This window comes from Ictidomys tridecemlineatus, chromosome 5 (genome assembly GCF_052094955.1).
Source record: "Ictidomys tridecemlineatus isolate mIctTri1 chromosome 5, mIctTri1.hap1, whole genome shotgun sequence".
In the NCBI taxonomy this organism is placed as follows: Eukaryota; Metazoa; Chordata; class Mammalia; order Rodentia; family Sciuridae; genus Ictidomys; species Ictidomys tridecemlineatus.
Window position 1 is genome coordinate 146,851,899 of NC_135481.1, and position 19,254 is coordinate 146,871,152.

At 43.6% G+C, this 19,254-nt stretch overlaps 1 protein-coding gene and 1 non-coding gene across 2 annotated transcripts in view; one reads left to right on the top strand and one right to left on the bottom strand.

Annotated features, from left to right (window-relative positions):
- The window catches only part of LOC144377676 (protein FAM169B-like), a 58,263-nt gene that overhangs the window by 28,654 nt on the left and 10,355 nt on the right, over nt 1–19,254 (bottom strand). The window contains exons 3-4 of the mRNA XM_078049069.1: nt 13,111–13,241; nt 10,143–10,242 (exon numbers count right to left, since the gene is read on the bottom strand). Coding sequence (XP_077905195.1) covers nt 10,143–10,242; nt 13,111–13,241 — 231 coding nt within the window. The remainder of the gene's footprint in view (nt 1–10,142; nt 10,243–13,110; nt 13,242–19,254) is intronic.
- Nucleotides 2,622–2,694, top strand: Trnaa-cgc (transfer RNA alanine (anticodon CGC)). The gene has a single exon. It is a non-coding gene; the product is annotated as a tRNA-Ala (tRNA).

Genomic DNA, 19,254 nt, shown 5'->3' on the forward strand with positions numbered 1-19,254 from the left:
TCTGGGAGTCAGAAATTCAAAGCCTTCCCACCTCATCCCCCAACTCTGGGCATCCTGCACAGGGGTGAGGCGCACCAGAAATGCCTGCTTGTTCTTGGGAAGTTCAAGGCACCGAGGAGTGCAGCTCATATCCACCATCACCCCCCACTCCACGTCTCTGGACCCACCACCTGCCCCAAACATGGTCCAGAGCGGGGCTGGCCACAAGCCCACGGGTGTTGCAATCCCACTTGGCCCACGACAGCCACTCAGAAGGCAGGCTACACTGCGGCTCCAATTTCATCTGAGTGTTTGCCTTGGCTCTAGCTGTCACTGCAGAATATAATGGGCATGTTTTTCCTGGAAAAACTCGTTATTTTTCAATTCCCTGCTTGTTTTTCTCAGGATGCACAAGACGTGCAAGCACTGAAAACTGTACATAAATTAGCAGCAATTTTAAGGGTGAGTATTACCCTCGGTCACAAAACGTCCTAGGAGACGGCTGCAGGGACAGACATCCTAATCAGGGAAGTCCGTGTGTGTTGATGCCTAAAATGCTATTACTTTAGTCTTCCTTCTCCGTGAGTGTCTGCTTTCTGTTTCTCCTTGATCACCTCCGTATCCCACAGCTTCTCTGTGCAAAGACCTAAGGAGCATTTAGTTAACATACTCTGGGGATGTTGGCCAGCCAACATAGCCAACAGAGCTCCGAGGATCCAAGTGCCAGGCCACTCCCATCAGAGTTTATAGTCAACCACAGGAAATGACCAGGACCATGAATAGTGACCTGTGAAGAACTGTAAAGTGATATTCCCCACAGTACACCTACAGCCCAGGTACCAACCAGAGAAGGACCTGGGTCCAGACGCCTACTCCCACTGCTGAATCTTACTCCTCATTGCCTTTTCTGTCCCATAGACCCTTCAGGAAGAAGCTCAGGTTGACCTCACTCTATGCTTTTACTCCCAAATCACCATGCATGGTTGGCACGAGCATCAAGCCAAAACTTTCTTCACCCTCATTTCCCTCTGCCCCGTCTTCTCTTTCCCACTATTGTTCCATGACTCCTACCTTGCAATCACAGGCAGGGCATTCTGCTACACACTGAAGATCCAGAGCCACAATCCCTGCCTCCAGCCCTAGCCCCATCAATCCTGTGCAATGTCACTAGGCATCTTTTGAACTCTGGGCTCCCTTCTATCTTAACTTCCAGCATAGCTTTCATGCAAGCAAGGTCTGGGACTATAATAGAAAGATTTTGTGAACTAAAACTGGAGAATGTTCAAGAAGAGACAAAATGATTCATAGCTAGACCCTACAAGGTTGGGAGATGCTTGGGGTGAAGGAAGGCCTGTTACTGCAGCTCCAGAGCCCCTAGTCCTGCAGGGCAGAGGAGCCTGCCTCTGTGAGCACAAGGTGCAACCACCATCATTGAGCCCAGATACCAGGAGACAGGGCAAGGGGTGCTGGGGAAGTGGTCAGTGGGCAACTTCTCAGACCTCATGCCCTGTATTCAGCCCAAATGCCACCTTTCTGGCAGGAACCACAAATGGTTCCTCTCTACTCCTAGAAATACCCAAGAGTCTCCTCATTCCAGAAACCTATGGCACTGGGGCACTGTCTCTGTCATGTGACTCAATTACAATTTGCCATCTTTCATTAGTATCTGGAATATTCTTTTCCATGCCCTTTGACCATCTGACCACTGGGTTTTGTAGGGGGAAAAAGTATATCAGACAGATACACTTTATCCAGAGAGCTGGAAAAAAAGAAAATCTGACAAAATAATCACCAAGTTTCCTGACAAGGGCAACAGGAAGAGATGGTCTAGAAAAACTACACGTGGGGCCCAGAAGCTTGCAGAGAGGGCTGTCACCAGAAAGGGTTCTGGGCTAAAAAGATGCTACAGAGTAGAGCAGGGCACAGTGGGGCACATCTATAATCCAGTGGCTTGGGAAGCTGAGGCAGGAGGATGGAAAGTTTGAGGACAGCCTCAGCAACTTAGCAAAGCCCTGTCTTAAAATAAAAAATAAAAAGGGCTGACAATGTAGCTCAATGGAAGTGCCTCTGGGTTCAATCCCCAGTACCCCCCAAAATAAAGATACTACAGTGTGAAGGAGGGCACAAGGGACCCCATAACCAAAGAGAGATTCCCAGACCCATTACAATCCTGTAAGAAGAACATGGGGAGGGAGGGAGCACTGGGCAAACTGAAGCAGGCTGGGAAGGTGGTAAACAAGGGGAATACCAGGGGAGGCTGCAAGACCCCAAGGGGAGAACACTGAGGGGGAAAGGCCAGGTACTCTGGTTGCCACAGAGGACTACCTTCATTGGAAAGGCAAGTGTCAAATTAGAAGCAAGGTAGGTAGCTGGAAATAGTGGAAGGAGAAGCATGAGTTAGCTACCTTTAGTCTCTAGATTCAGCAAATTTGCATCCCAGCAGTTAGAAACCAGGAATGCAATCCTGAGGTTGAAGTCTGTACTGCCTGAAAGCATGCAATGCCAGGAACACACCAGAAAGAGCAGGTGTGAACCAATGTGTCAGGGGGAAATGCCTGTCTTAGAGCCAACGCCTGGTTCACCTAATATCCCCTCTGCCCTAGCAAACGTCCAGAGTGGATAGAAAGATCTACTCTTGGGGCTGGGGTTGTGGCTCAGTGGTAGAGCGCTCACCTCGCATGTGAGAGACCCTGGGTTCGATCCTCAGCACCACATAAAAATAAAATAAAACAAAATAAAGATATTGTGTCCATGTATAGCTAAAAAAAATTTTAAAAAGAAAAATCTACTCTTCAATAAGATGAAATCATAGTCCCATGTAAAATATAATAGGAAAATGGGCATAAATCTCTGCAACCTTGGATCAGGCAATGGTTTCATAGATATGACACCAAAAGCACAAGTAAAAAAAAAAAAACAGTGTTATGGTTTGGATGTGAGCTGTCCCCCAAAAGCTCACATGTGAGACAATGCAAGAAGGTTTGGAGGAGAAATGATTGGGTTATAGCCTTAACCTCATCAGTGAATTAATCCCTGGTGGGATTAACTGAGTGGTGGCTAAAGGCAGATGGGGTGCAGCTAGTGGAAGTGGTTCATTAGGGGCATGGCTATGGGGTACATATTTTGTATCTGGAGAGCAGAGTCTTTCTCTCTGCTTTCTGATCCTCATGTGAGCTGCTTCCCTCTGCCACACACTCGGCCATGATGCTCTGCCTCAAGGAATAGAGCCTGCTGTCCATGCAGTCATTCTTCTGAAACCATGAGTCCTGAAATAAACTTTTCCTCCCCTAAAATTGTTCTGGTCAGATCTTTTAGTCACAGCAGCAAGCAAAAATAATCAAACATAGTAAAAATTAAAGACTTTTGTACTTCAAAGGATACCACAAGAAATTGAAAAGGGAACCCACAAAAATGGGGAAATAATTTGCAAATTATATGAGAGACTTGTATTCAGAGATAAGGGACTTGGTTTCCAGAATATGTAAAGAACTGTTCCAATTTAATTATAAAAAGATAAATAACCCAATTTTAAAAGTGGGCAATGGATCTGTATAGAGTTCTCAAGGAAGATGGTCAATAAACAAATGTAAAAATGGTCAGTGTCATAAATCACCAGGAAGTACAAATAAACCACACCCAAAGGTACCACCTGACACCCACTAGAATGATCATAATCAAAAAGAGAGACAATAACCAGTGTTGGCTAAGATGTAGAGAAACTGAAATCCTTTTACATTGTTGGAGGGACTAGACAAGGATACATTAGCTTTGGAAAACAATCTAGAAGTTCCTTAAAAGGTTAAATACAGCTACCATGTGATCCAGCAATTCCACTTCAAGATCCCCAAGAGAAATGAGGACATACACTCCCACAAAAATTTGTACATAAATCTTCATAGCAGCATTATCACAACAGCCAAAAGGTGGAAACATCCAAGTGCCCATTCACTGACAAATGGATAAACAAAGTGTAGTACATCTACCTACAAAATGCAATAATACTAAGCCATAAAAAATGAATGAAGTTGTGAAACAGGCTATGACATGGATGGCCTTTGAAACCATGCTAAGTGAAAGAAGTCAGACATGAAAGGCCACATATTTTACAATTGCATTTATAGAAAGTGTTCAGAATAGACAAACCCATAGGGCAAGAAAGTAGATCCATGGTTGCCTAAGGCTAAGGATGATAGAGGGGCAGGAGGGAGTGATAAATAAGAGAAGCTAGATTTCTTTCAGGGGTAATGAAAATGTTCTAAAACTGATTGAGATGATGGATACACAACTCTGAGAATATACTTAAAACCACTATAAATAGATGTGTTACATGGTATATGAATTATATCTCAACAAAGCTATTTATTCCTACATAGAAGTTTATTTATTTATGTTTTTGTACATTTATATAGAGAAACTGAATATCTCTTATCCCATGTGCTTAGAACCCATGTATTTTGGTTTTGGGATTTTTTTAAATTTTGGAATATTTGCATATGCATAATGAGATATATTCAGTATGGGACTCAAGTCTGAAATTCATTTATGTTTCATATACACCTTAGGCAGATAGCCTAGAGGTAATTTTATACAACATACTTAATAAGTTTGTGCACATTTGGGGGCTGGAGTTGTAGCTTAGTGGTAGAGCACTTGCCTGGCATGTGTGAGGTCCTGGGTTCAATCCTCAGCACCGCATATAAATAAATAAATAAAATAAAAGATGCATTTACAACTAAAAAATATTTTTTAACAAAGTCTGTGCACATGTGGAATCTTATGGTATAGTGTTCATGTTAAAAAGTTTCAGGTTCAGCCAGGCACGATGGCACACACCTGTAATCCCAGCAGCTCGGGAGGCTGAGGCAGGAGGATCATGAGTTCAAAGGCAGCCGCAGCAAAAGCAAGGCACTAAGCAAATCAATAAGACCCTGTCTCTAAATAAAATACAAAATAGGTCTGAAGATGTGGCTCAGTGGTTGAGTGTCCCTGAGTTCAATCCCTGGTACCAAAAAAAAAAAAAAATAGTTTCAGGTTCTTGAGCATTTGGATTTTAGATTTTTGGATTAAGAATGTTGAACCTGTAATGAGAATAGAAGAAGTAAAGTCCTCCTTAGGACTGAAGATCAACAACCCAAATTTTGAAAGATGGAGTCATGTCTTAATAACAAGCATGAAAGCAGAGATTGGGTGGTCCAGGCATATAGCTGGTGAGCTGACCACCAGCTGGGGAAAGTCCACCTTGCATTGGTTCTGCTAAAAAGCCAAGGTAAACTGAGATAGCTTTGTGGAAGCAGAGTGTTCAGTCCAAGTGTGAAGAACACTCTTGCCGTCCACCATATGCATCTCCCTGTTCTCAGCACAAGCATTCCTCACACTGAGACCCGCCCATGAGTCACCCTGGTTCTCAGTAAAGACAGAGTCTGACTCTGACTGGTGATGCCTTGATGCCAGGCCAGCACCACCCTCCTAGCAAGGCAGGATGATGAAGCTCAGAGACTGACACCAAATGCCTGACCAGGGTTCCCCACTCATAAGGGCAGAGCCAATGGAATCCAGGTCTAAGTGACTCCAAAACTCAGGCCCTCTCCACTACAGCACCCATGACATGATTGGGATGCTGCTATAGCTGGGATCTTGAATGTGTTAAAGGTTTGGTCCCCAGCCCATGGTGCTATTAGAAGGTGGTAGAGCATTTAGTAAGTATGGCCTAGAAGGAGGTTTTAAGTCATCTGGGGGGTCCTCAAAGAGGATTGAGGCACCCTTCCTCAAATATCTTCCTTTCTTGTTGGCTGGCCATGAGAGAAGCAGTTTTGCTCCACCATACACTCCACCCTGATGTGCTCCTCCCCACCAGAGACCTACCTGTCCTCCAGGTGATGGACTGGAACCTCCAAAACTATGGGCCAAAATAAACCTTTGCTTTTTGAAGTTGATTATCTCAGGAATTTGTTATAGTGATAGAAAACTGACTACCACAGATGCCAAGTTCTAAAAGAAACCTAGGTCTGCAAGAAGGACCCAGTGTGTGACGCTGTAGAGCCCACATCACAGGAAAAACAAATGGAGGAGAGACATGTGATCTAAAAAACAAACAAATGAACAGACTTTGGAGATAAGGCAGTTAGCCCCAAACATGAGAAGAGCTGTCCAATAGAGAAGCCACCTACCTGGATGGCCCTGTTGGGGGGCACCCCAATGGAGAAGACAAATGGGCATATTTGTTTGGGTTCTTATGAAGACTTTTCTAATGGTTGGGCTGCCCTAAAATAGAACAGGCTATCCTGGGGTGCAGAGGTCACAGCTTTCCAGACACCACCTCCATGACCATGTGTCTGTCCAGCACCTGTCATCTTACTATCCCTGAAGCATTATATGTTGTAATGATAACAGTAAATCTGACCAAGACAAAACATCACTTCCAGCAAAGGTCATTCAACCAGGAGACCTACTGTCTTTTTGTGTTTATAAAGAGGTGTTAATAAATGTTAGTCAAACCATTAATGGGGCTTATTATCAGGAAATGGAAATGACATATTTAGAATCGAAATAAAAGCAATCTATTTAGAATTGAAATAAGTTCAAAAATCACTCTTTTTTCTCCCTCTGAAATTCAGCTGCACCTCCTAAAATCATCTTGGAAAACACTGGTCCTAATGATCTCAGCCATGAACTTCTAGACCCCCCTAGGCCCTTCTATTAAGCAGAACAGCCCAAGTTCCCCCAAAACTTAGAAAGTTTTGAGCCCTCTCACCATCCCTGCTATGCTCCATGGATTAGCATCTTGTGGCAGCAAAGAATGCAACTCTGAATGAGCAGGAACATGATCCTTCCAATCAAGCTGGCCCAGAGCACCCTCAGCTGCCCACTAGCATCTCCCTTCTCTGTTGGCACTCACTGCACTTGCTCCACGAGAGCCACTATCTTCTAAGCCAGGTAAGGTCACATCCTCCCCAGCCCACCTTGATTACTTGGTGCTTTTGAATTGACTTCTTATAGTTAGGGTAACTCAAAAACAGACTACATAGCCTTGGACGTGGCCTTCCTACTCATGGAGTCGTCAACCAGAATGTGTCAGGACGAGAATTCAAAGTGACAAAGTTTGGCCAGAAGCTATTGAGCAGGCCTCCCGCCCTGCAATCCTGCGTTTAACACAACACACAAGGAGAGAGGAAGAAGACGCCAAGGTGTACCACGGTGGAAGAATATGGGAACCCTGCTCATTTCAGGCCTGTACTCTGCCTGATGGTAACGAAGCATCACATTTTCTGCCACAAGTCATTTCATTCTCATAGCTGCTCTGGGAAGTAGGTAAGATGTCCCCGTTTTGCAAATGAAGAAACTGATGCTCAGAGAGGCCATCTAATTTATCCAGAACATGCAGGCCGTTAATAGAATCAGGATTCCCAGTCAAGGTTCATCCTATTACACATGCAGACGAAGGAAGAAATTAGAAAAGCGAAAGGCCACCAGCTGATGGTGACCTTGAAGGTGAGGATAAGTGGTTATGATTTAATACAGAGGATCAGAAAAAGGTCACATCTCTTTGGATGTGAGGAATTATTTTTGAGTCTTTGCAAATACTTAAGATCAACTAATACTTAATAAATAATGGAAATAAAACCAGAGGAAATAAGTGAAGGGCAAAACCCTCAGGATGTACAGAGGTGATTCAAGAAGGGAGGTTCCTGGTAGTCTTTGGTCATGTCCCTTCAGAGGACCTAAAACCAGCCTCTATGCAGAAAAGCAGTAAAGAACAAACCTTCCAGGAGCAACAGGGACAAGGGTGACTCCTTCTCAAACCACCTTTGTGGGAAGTGCCTTCACAGTTTCTTAGAAGTGAAAGGCAAACGTTTAGCCACTTAAATTTTAGCAGACTGCCACGAACATTAGCTGTGTGCCATCGGGGAATTCGAAATTCCAGGATGTTTTCCATTGGCTCAGAAGGTCACTGGATATTACAGTGGTGGATTCCAGCAGCTTATCAAAAATTAACTCATACACAAGGCTGATCCAACAGTTTGATTCCTATACCTCCCACTGAAACACACATACACACAAGCATGCAACAGAACTGCAAGGAAATGACAAAGGGACCAGTGATAGGGTTTTCCACAGTCACTTACTGCTAAGCACAGGGGAGAAGTGACACACTTGTCAAAGCTGTGAAGTGGGTCTCTGACACCACAGGCTGCTGCGGGTCCACATGCTTTCAAGCCACGGGATGTGCAATTCATGTGGACTTTGAAATATTGGATTAAAGAACACAAGGCTCCAGGAACACCTGAACACCTTTTTGAAATCATGTAAAATCACAGTGGAGTCCACAGCGCCAGGAAAACATTTGGAAACTTTACTTAAAGTATTATTACATATGAGGAAGGGTCCGCAGTGAGATTTCTTAGAGTTTATGAATATTTATTATGGAGTATTCTTTAAAGCAACCAAAAATTAAGTCCAGAACAAATGGGAAACAGATTTCTAAGAGTCGTATGTTTACATTATGCAAATTATAGTTGAAGATCTATAACCCGAATATTGTTAAATGCTTAAAAAAGGGTGGGGGGAGCAGCTGATATTTGGACGAACAATATTTTTAGAGCTTTTGACAGTCTGTGCAATGAGGGACTCCTGCAGGCACATCTTTTACTAACCTGGTAGTAAAGTCATTAGGTCAAGGCTATGTCAAAGACCTGGGGTTTTTATAGCCCCTTTGTTCACAGAAGCCTCTGCAGGACTGGATGGGTGACACTCAAACCCGATAGGAAAGTCCTCATACCTGGCTCAGCCCCTGCCAGTCCAGAAGCAATGAGGAGGCTTTGCCAACACCAACACGCCAAAACTCCCACCTAAGCACACTTGGGTTTCACATTTAGCAAAAAAGAGAAGCAAAGTGGACAGGCTTACATGCTGAAAAGCTTGCCTGAAAGATGTCACCTTGGACTTTATGACACCGATTGAGCATAAACCCCAGACAGACACACAAGTTTACCTCCAAAGGAGGCAGAGAGCTGAAGGTGGCCCCCACCCTTGACAAAATGTAGTTAAAGACTCATGACCCAAGCTTTCACCAGGTACCACATCACTTGAGGAGGGCTAATTAATTGAAAAGTTTATTATTAATAGTTACTATTTCTTGTTAGGACACCAATATATTGTCATCATATGAAATCTGTAAAACACAGAGAAAATTGCTAAATAGAAATACATTTAAAGTGAGAGCCTATCAAGTCAGAAATGAGGTGCCACCTCTTCAGATCACCGATGTCTGGGCTCGGGCAGACCCACAAGCCTTTCCTTCTCACCTCCCGCTGCCCATTGCCAGCAGCCCCTGACCCCTGCCCCAGATGCAAAAGAGCACAGCTGTGCCCTTTCTCAAGGCTTCAATCCAAAGAGCTGAAAAGTCTGTTGTGCATGTTCTTCCCATAGTGCAGAGGAGAATGAATGAGTTACAGATCACATAAACTTCACCACCAGAAACAAAACTCCCCGCCCACTCATCACCTTGCAAAAAACACCCTCCCATGCTCCAGTTGTGGGGTCTTAGGCCAGTCACTTGAAAACCCTTGTCCTCCCCTCTATGTGGGGGCTGAGAATGTTCCCTTCAATTCACAGGGTTGTGGTAACATTCAACAACAGTGTCCCATTCTGTGCATGCAGCTAGTTCTGCACAGCACTGTTAATAAGAACAGCAAGTCCTATCCCCAAAAGTAACTCTGAATCCTGTCACTGTGAGCAAGATTTACAAAAATATACAGACACTGGGGCTGGGGACAGCTCAGCCTTAGAGCATTTGCCTAAGCTTAGAGCATTCCAACCCCAGCATCACACACACAAAAAAAAGTGTGTTTGTGTTTGTGTTTGTGTGTGTATGTAGAAATAAACGTGCTCTACTGGATTCTTGAAAGTTGAAAATAAACCAGCTCTGCCTTGATGTTCTTCTAAATTTGGTCTATGAGCATAAACATCATTTCTTAGGCATTTGATTCCATTTATTGCATTCAATGAAATCAGGAACCCTGTTTTTAAAACCCAGGGCTGGAAGCATAGCTCAGTAGTGGAGCATTTGCTGAACAATGCAAGGTCCAGGGTTCCATCCCCAGCATCATGCATGTATACACATATGCACACATGTATACACACACACACAATTAATAATTACTAACCTGTCTTTGTGTCTTGGGGATTAACCAAAACCAGTATTTTATGGTGAGGTTCATCACGGTGCAGAGAACAAAAGCAAATGGATGAAGTTTCAAGTTTAACCTGAAAAAATAATAAAATATCTGTTTTGCCCTTTCATCATATTAAGGGCACAGGAAATTGCTGAACAATTAGCACAGTATTCATTGAAAGAACACTACAACACAGAGGTAAACAGGATGTAGGCAACATAAAAATGCAAATCTTATTCATTCTGAGCTAACCACAAGGGGTATTTGGTAACTGTCCCATCTGTCCCATATCCGACCTGCAAAACTTTTCTCCCCACTTTCACCTGCCCACCTATTCAAGTTGATTAAACACTCTCCTGCCAAATGCCCTGGGTATCTCTCACTTCCATATGCTTCCTACCCCAGCCTTCCATCCTGATCCTCCTTGGGCCTCAGCCTGCAAAAGCTGAGAGCTACATACCCACCTCAGACATAGACCTGTTAAGTCGGCATCAACTGTCCTCCCTGAGCCCTGGTGACTACTGTATAGGAGCAGTCTAGGATGTCACTTTGGCTGCCTACTGCCCTGGCTCAGGTCCCTGCAAGCAGTCTCAAGAAATACATACCTCTCTGGGTGCTCCAGGCTTAGCCAGGGCTCCATGCAGCCCTGCAGCAGAAATGCTCAATTCTGGGTGCCTGTTTGCTTATATGACAGAGGAACTGGGGTCACCAACACTGGGATTGTCCCAGAGCCTTCTCTCAAGCTCCCTCATCCAAAGCCCTCATAGTGGCCATCACACTTTCTTCTCCCAGCTTCCAAAGCACAAGGTCAACACATTCCATTACCATGCTTATTTTGAAAACCAAGGAGAGTTAAGAAAATTAGAAAATAACGTGTCAGCTGAGCGAGGCAGGAAGGCTGCTTGTAAAAGTTTACAGGAGGCCTCCACAGTTTCAAAGAACTATTTCTTAACACATAAACATCTTGGTACCTCCCCATCTCTGAAGTCACTCTAATGAAGAGATCTCAAGGTGGCCCTCCTGCAGAGGTTATGTCAAGCACAGCTCATCCACGAGATGGCTGATACAAGGCCATTAAATGTGCCATTTAGAAGGCATCATATCAACCTGGAAAGATACTTATTACTGAATACAGCATTGTATTCAGGGAGTGACTTCACCTAGTTGTTGTTGTTGTTTTTAAGTATGCAGGGAAAAAAATCCAACAGAAATACATCAGAATGTTTCCAGCAGTGAACCATGCACAATTGTATTTTCTCTACCCTTTGGTACAGTGCCCAAGTATCATACAGTGAGCTTTTACTGTTTTGTGACCAGAAAAATCAACAAATATTATTGTGCTCTAAATGTGACAGAACAATTTTAAGACCAGAAAAAGAGTCAATTATAAAATGAAAAGACGTAGGAGCAAAGTGACGTGACATGATATAGCCTCAAACCACTTCCGCATCTTTCTTTTTATTTTGGAAAACCCCGGATTCAAAAAAAAAAAGATAAACCTCCTAAAAGCAATGAGGCAGCTCAATACCATTCCTAATGAGGCTATTTTGTAGCTTAGCGGTAGGAAACTGCTCCTATCCCTTAATTAACTACTAAAATAGCAGGAAATCAAATGATTGGTTCCATGAAAACTTTTTTTTAGAAAGGAGTGAAGCAAATAGGTATACAGACATGACAGCATTTCTATCATATTAAAACAACTTAATTTTAGTAACGGTCTTATGTTTTTGTTAACACTAATTTTTTTTATCTTAAAGAGCATAGTCTGTATTGAGTTTTAGTTTAAGGAAAGTAGTCCATAAACATGGGTGTAATTAAAGCAGGTGACTGAAACTTCAGGGCTAGCTGCTGTACTTCAGGGCTCTTTTTAGATTGCCCTGAAACCTCCACGCTCCACCCACCCCTGCAGCCCACCTCTCAGCTAGGTGTGACTAAATCCCCAACCTTGACGGAGTGCTTGAGAGCTTCTGGCCACGAGGGGGCGCTAAAAGCGTACAAGCACCTTCTGCAGATCAACGTGAAGTCACCCATGGGAACTGGATTCTGGGAGTGACTTGACTGGGAATTACCATCCGAAATCTCAAGAAAGCCACAGTTTGTAACTGTACCAACCATTGTTTTCATTAACTCTGGAACAACTGCACTATAGTAAAACAACACCCGGTCTCCCTCAACAAACTGTGCCTGCCAGATAGCAATCATTTCTGCCATAAGTGAAATCTTACAGATGATCTCAAACAAGAATTTTTTTGTCTCTTCCAACAGATCAGCCTCAAATGTGAAAGATAACTACCGTAGGTACCATCCAAGATACAGGTATTCTTTTTACTGGCTGCAGGGAGGGAAGACTCTCTCTTAAGTTACACAGTTTTAAAATTCCACCCACAATGCCGCCATCCAAACGAATAAACAATTTTCTTGTCTCTCTGTTCCCTTCAAGGCCCGACTCACAATGCACACAATCTTACTAGTAAAATCATAAATGACATAACTTCATTCCAAATTATGAAATGATAGAACTGAAGAAAACCTTAAAGACCATAGGTAAACCAATCTCCTCATCTTACAAATCAGGAAACTGGGGTTCAGCTAGGTATTTATTATACCCTGTATCACTTATAATTATTTTATAGAATATTATTATAATTATTTAATTATTATTTAATTATAATTTGAAAATAGCAAGACAAGAGAAGGTACAACTTAACCCAAGGTCACATAGCTAGTAACTGGTAAACCTATGATTCCCACAGGTAACCTGGTTCATTGCCTGGCACAACCAGACTCACTCTCAAGACTCCAGAATCCCAACTGAGGATCCCTTCTGCTTCTCGAGGTGGAATTATTTTAGTTATTCACTTTTGTTTTTGTTTTCCTAAATCTGGAATGTTCTTTCTATAACACTTTCTTCTCTAAGTTAGATTTGACAGAACTCTCCGCCAAGAAAGAGCACACATACCTGCTCCCCAGAGGAAAGAGAGAAAACCTCTGATGAGGTCTGAGCTCCTTCACCAAGTGAGGCATGATAAGCCAAAGTTGCTTCCTGATGCCCCTCGGGGTCATCTTCCAAAATATCCACAGGGTAAGTGCCTGCTGGGGTGGAGAGAAGAAGTGATGTTAGTTTTATTCTTTCATTAAAGGGACAGTCACTTATATCTTGAAGATATAAAACTAAAAGATTATTTGCTTTAGAAATTAAGTTCACCTATTCCCTGTTAGGCTGTTTAGGAAACTTCTTTGAAACTACCGAATGATTTCCCAAGTACTTTCAGCAGAGAGAACACAGCAGCAAGGAACACAGCAGGCATTGGGAGGGCTGAGACTAGCTGCTGACTTTGTCAAAATCCAGCTTGACCCAGCTATCCCACTCCTTGGTTTATACCCAAAGGACTTAAAAATCAGCATACTATAGTGACACAGCCACATCAATGTTTATAGCAGCTCAATTCACAATAACTAAACTATGAAATAAACTTAGATGCCCTTCAAGATGAAGAAACTGTGGTACATATACACAATGGAATGTTACTTAGCTTTAAAGAAGAATGAAATTATAGCATTTGCAGGTAAATAGATGGAACTAGAGTATATCAAGCTAAGTGAAATAAGCCAATCCCCCCCCCAAAAAAAATACTGAATGTTCTCTGAGAAGCAGATGCTGATCCATAGTGAGGAGCAGGGGTAGGGGCAGGCGGAACTTTGGATTGTGCAGAGGGGCGTGAGAGGAGGGGTGGGATGGTGGGGATGGGAATGAAGGTAGAATGAGACAGACATTATTACCCTATATACATGTATGATTATACTACTGGTATGACTTAGCACCATGTACAGCCAGAGGAATGAGAAGTTATGCTCTATTTGTGTACCATGTGTCAAAATGCATTCTATTGTCATGTATAACTAATTAGAACAAATTTAAAAATCCAGATTGAGTGGTTCTCACTTTCCTAGCTAATATTAACTATAAATATTAATATTAGCATGATATTCCATCTATTTACCTGAAAATGCTATAATTTCATTCTTATTTAAGGCTGAGTAAAATAATGATGAAACTTGGAATCTCTATCTCATACAGGTTCATGAGATTTTGCCCATTCCTCCCTTAGTGGGACTAAAAGACCATAACTTGTAAGAGACCATAACTCCAATGACTCATATGAAGTACATAACTACATGCCCGCACACAGATAAATGAATATTGTACGCATTCATTTGCAAAGAAATTAATGCATATTATTCTCTGAGTCTTCCCTGGTGTCTTTTTCCTATAGCCACACTTTTGGAGGAAAAAAATGATTTTATTTGAGGAAGAATTATATTCTCGAATCAAACATTGAGAGCGTACAGTTGAACTTAGCAGCAGCAATCAAATTTTCCCTCTGCAGCAATCAAAGATACTGGGCTGGCATGTCCCCACGTGGGATGAGGGCTCTATCCCCATTCTGTGGACTCTTCCCCATCTTTACCTTGGATTTGCCTCTGGGCCTCTTATAAGAGAAGAAGGTTACCAGAGAAGCTGCTGCCCTTATTCCTCCCCTTCCTTATTGAATATGGAAGGACCATCATGATTCTCTGAATAATACAGCATAACAACTACTTGCATTTGCACTGTATCAGTAAGTCATGTAAAGATCAAAGTCCCCAGGAGGATCTGCACAGGTTCTATGCAAACCCACCATTTTATTTAATGGACTTGAGCATCCACAAATTTTGGGTTCCAAGCAGGGGGGGTAGTCCTCAAACCAGTCTTATAGACACCAAAAGACAACTGTCTATTCTTCCACTCTTTGATTTCTTTTTAAGTACTTCAGTGTGAAAGTCACACAAAAATTACTACTACAACTTCATTGATTCCAATATTTCAAATAAAGAACTGACATCAGGCAAGGAGTAAAATAAGGATGAAACTTGGGATCTCTGTCCAAAAAGATGGTGGGCCACTACAACCAAGACACTGCTACAGAAAGCACACGTGTGTGAGCTTCAGTGTGTGTGTCCTCTCCACACATAAACACATTTAAAGAATCCCAGACTCCTCCTTTCCTTGATGAGTCAGGCAGTCCCCCAGCAACCAATCAGACCTGCAGACCTCGAGCTGGGCCCCCTGGGGTTCCCTGCTGAGCTCTTCAGGAGCACAGCTCAGGAGCCAGAGGGATCCAGTTCCTTATCCAGGGACGATTTCAAAACCGTCAAGGAGACTAAACTCAGCCTGTCTCACTTCCCTTCAATCATCCCAATCCATCCCTCACTTAGCACTGGGTCTCAGCATCCCATAACAGCCTCTCGCCACCCCCGCATCCACCCACCCTCCACCCACACCCATTAGAATAGCAGCACAGTTAACATTCTGTGGACTCTAGATCTCAATATGCTGCTCAGTGTCCCACGGCCCGCATCTCACTGAATCCTGCTTAACTCCAACTGGCAGAGGAAGTGACAGGCCTCACGAGAATAAGACCTGGCTAGAAAGCAGCAGAATCAGACAGGAGACCAGGTCTGTCTGATTTCAAAATCTGTGTACAACATTCAGATCATGACAGTGACCCTATCAAATCGGTCTCCTCCACCCTTACCACTCCACATCCCCATCTCCTCCGGCACCCAATGGGCTCATGTGCCCACTCCTGACAGCCTCCTTCTATCTCTTCATCCACAAGATCCACCTCCGATGCAGCCAGCTCTCCTTTCTAGGAATCCCAAAAGGCAAGGGAAAGGACTCTAGGGATCACCGAGTCCTGTGTTTATGTGACAACTTAGCCTAGGATAGCAATTAACACTGATCAGCCAGTCCCTCTGTCTGTAGGGCCCCCCAACTCACACCTCAACTTGGTCTTTGTTAGTAGTTACCCCCTAACCCAGAGCTGCTGGGGCTTGCTGAGTACAACTTCCCTCCCCACTCCCAGACTCTACTCTGAAGACCCCTCCCCATGCTTGTCCTATACAAAGCACTTAGTAAATTTAGGTGAGCTCTGCACTGAAACTGCTACTTATTTCTTCTAGTTGGTCAGGTATGCAAAAAGACCTGGCAAGCATTCCAATGAATTCAGAAAAACTGGAAAAAGGGCTGCTTGAAACCTGGGTGCATCCCGCAGAAACCAGCCTCAGTAGCTTCCTCTCCCAAGATGCCCCTAGGAGCACCAGCATAAGGAGCAAGTTAGAGATGGACTCTGATTTTTACTCTCTGTTGCTGACTCTGTGTTTTGGGAAACACATTCCTCAGGTCTGGACCATTGATCAGTCTACTCCAGTGAGGATGCACGGCCAACAGAAGAGCATCCTCAACCAGCCCCAGAGAGAAGCTGAGCAAGGCCCCCTGTCACTTTCCCTTGTGCCCAGGGAGTGGAAGAACACTGTGGCCAAAGGGTTTGCAGGCACTCCCAATTTGAGGCCACCAGGCCAGAGGCCTGACTCCTGGTGGGTCGGGTAGGGAGGCTCCTTCCTGGCTTCTGCAGGCTGCCAAGAGTTGCCTGGCACGGTTTCTGGTCGTGTGTGGTCAGGAGAAATGCTGTGAATGTGTTTTGCTCCTTCCATGCCATGAAATCATTTCCCCTGCAGGTTACTTTGCCGGGGCCGTGAAACACCCTCAAAGGACTCTGTGGGGACTTTCCAGAAGACAGTCACTGCCCCAGGGCTCTAATGCCTGGCTGTCCAAAGGAAACACAGGAGTGGATCCCTTGGGGTCTTTTCAGAACAAGCTTCAGGAATCAGAAGACTATCCTGAGAGTGGGGGTGACATCCTGCCTACCTCTGGGGAGAGAGGCACATAAATTAACCCTCCCAATCACGGCAAACTGGTGGGGGTGGGGGGAACACCATAATGCTCAAAAAATAGTGTGGGGATATAGCTCAGAGTGTTTGCCTCTCACGCACAAGGGCCTAGGTTCGATCCCCAGCCCCTCCAAAAAAAGAAAATACTGTGGCACCCACACTCAGTTCCCTTTTAAAGACTCAAAGCAGGGTGCAGAAGAACAGCCACAGAGCAGAGGACTAGGAGTGCCCCTCAACTCAACCTAGCACCCACAACTCTCTGGCCCACTTTGTTGAAATTCATTCTCTTCCCTTTGAGGAAAACTTCTCCATCAGAAATCTCAGCAGCTTCTGTCCTATACAGATGTTTGGGTTAGCTTCCTGGAAAATTGGGTGGGAATGACAATCATAAGCTGCTTAAGACAGGAGAGGGGCGAGAGCACCCAAGGCCCAGCAGAAGACCCCTCCCCAACCTTAGAAGAAGGAATGCACCACTCCTCAGCCCAGGAGAATGAAACCCTCTCATGACTCAGAAGGAGGATGGACTCCCCGCTCCCAGGAAGAATTAACACACACACACACACACACACACACACACACACACACACACAAGCACACACGAGTCAGCCTTGGGAAGTAAACAAGGCTTGCGCACGCGCCAGGCCTCCACGCTCGTTCTGCTTCCCCGCTTCCCGGGTGATGGAAGACAGGCTCCGCAAGGGCCTCCAGATGTGAAATGCTAACAGCCTTTAATGGTTTGAAAGAACAGGAAATATTTTCCAAAGCCAAAAGAATGTAATCTTTTCAGTACAACGTTAAATGCTTTTTATTAAAAAAGGCACACAGTTGAAATGATATTCTCTGCAGACTGTAAAGAAACTGAAATCCCTCAACAAACTCAGAATTAAAGAATTCACTTTAAGCATATGTTGGCATAATCACCCAAAAAACAAAAACAATAGTACATCTGAAAGCATTCTTCTAGGGAAAATAATTGAATTATTCAGGATGTTTGTACCAAAGCTCAAGTTCCCAGGCTGCTTCAACAGCAATCTTATACCGAGCCACTTTGTATCACCCACTGCCCATCGGCCACCAGTGCTGCAGGGTCAGCCACTGCTGTTCAGGCTGGCAAGGCCTTTCCCAGTACTTTTTGATCCTTCCAATGTAAACAGCAATGCCAATGAATGAAGACCTTGGAAAAGATCGGTGATCTGCATTTAATCATTGACTCAATATCATTTGCAGAATATTCTCTCCAAACACTACCTCACCATAAAGATTAGGAAAATGCTCTCATTTTAGCAAAGCATAATTTTTCTCAGATGGAACTATTATTACGAGAAGCACTAAGGGAGATATTTTAAATTTTACTAGCCTCACTCTATGAACTTGGCCTTTGCCGAAAGCCACTACCTGGCAGTAACTACGGGATATTATGTCATTGGAAAGACTGGCTGCAATCATTTGAATTTTTTAGTAATGTGGGTTGTCATTCTTCAATTACAGTAAGAACAATTCTTGCTCAGGGTAACATGAAAAACATTCAGGATATAAAACGATAACATTCAACTCACTTTTTATAAAGTAGTTAAGAGGCACAAAAACTTTTCTCATATTTTTGCTTTCTGTCATTTTTCACATAGGTGGTCTGTTTTGGCTTTTACAGGTTTTTTTTTTCTTCACAAATTAATTTTCTTCTAAAAAGCACTTATTAATAGAAATGGAAGCTTTATTAGAGAAGAAATCTACCCGGGGGGTTAAATGAGTAATTCTGGGCTTAGCAAAAAGCATGAAGACTAATTTCTAAACAGAGACAGGAGCTGGTACCAGAAAATTCAGGAAGCCTAGAGCAAGAAATCCGGAGAGAGTGGGGCACGGGTCTGACCCCAGGTGTTATGCACTCCCAAAGCACTTGGGATAATGCCCAAAGGGAGGAGATTTTTGGTATCATCTCAGCTGCTCAGAATTCAGAACCAGGAATTCATCAGGACCCCCAGTTTCTAGTGAGATGCGTGTTTCACTGTGCAGTCCGATGCCCAGGGCTGTGTGTCTGTAGGTCATGTGCATTAGGAAAACCCAGTAGTCACCCTGCAGATTTCATCCTGAGCCTGCAAAGCATTCATCATAGGATGCCTTAAGCCTGAGCGTTTCTTTTTTTTTTTTTTTTTAAATACCTTTATTTAGTCATTTATTTATTTGTTTGTTTTTATGTGGTGCTGAGGATCGAACTCAGGGCCTCGCATGTGCTAGGCGAACGCTCGACCGCTGAACCACAACCCCAGCCCCTGAGCGTTTCTTTTAACATAAAATATAATTAAATTTAATTTTACCTTTTTTTTTTTTTTTAGTG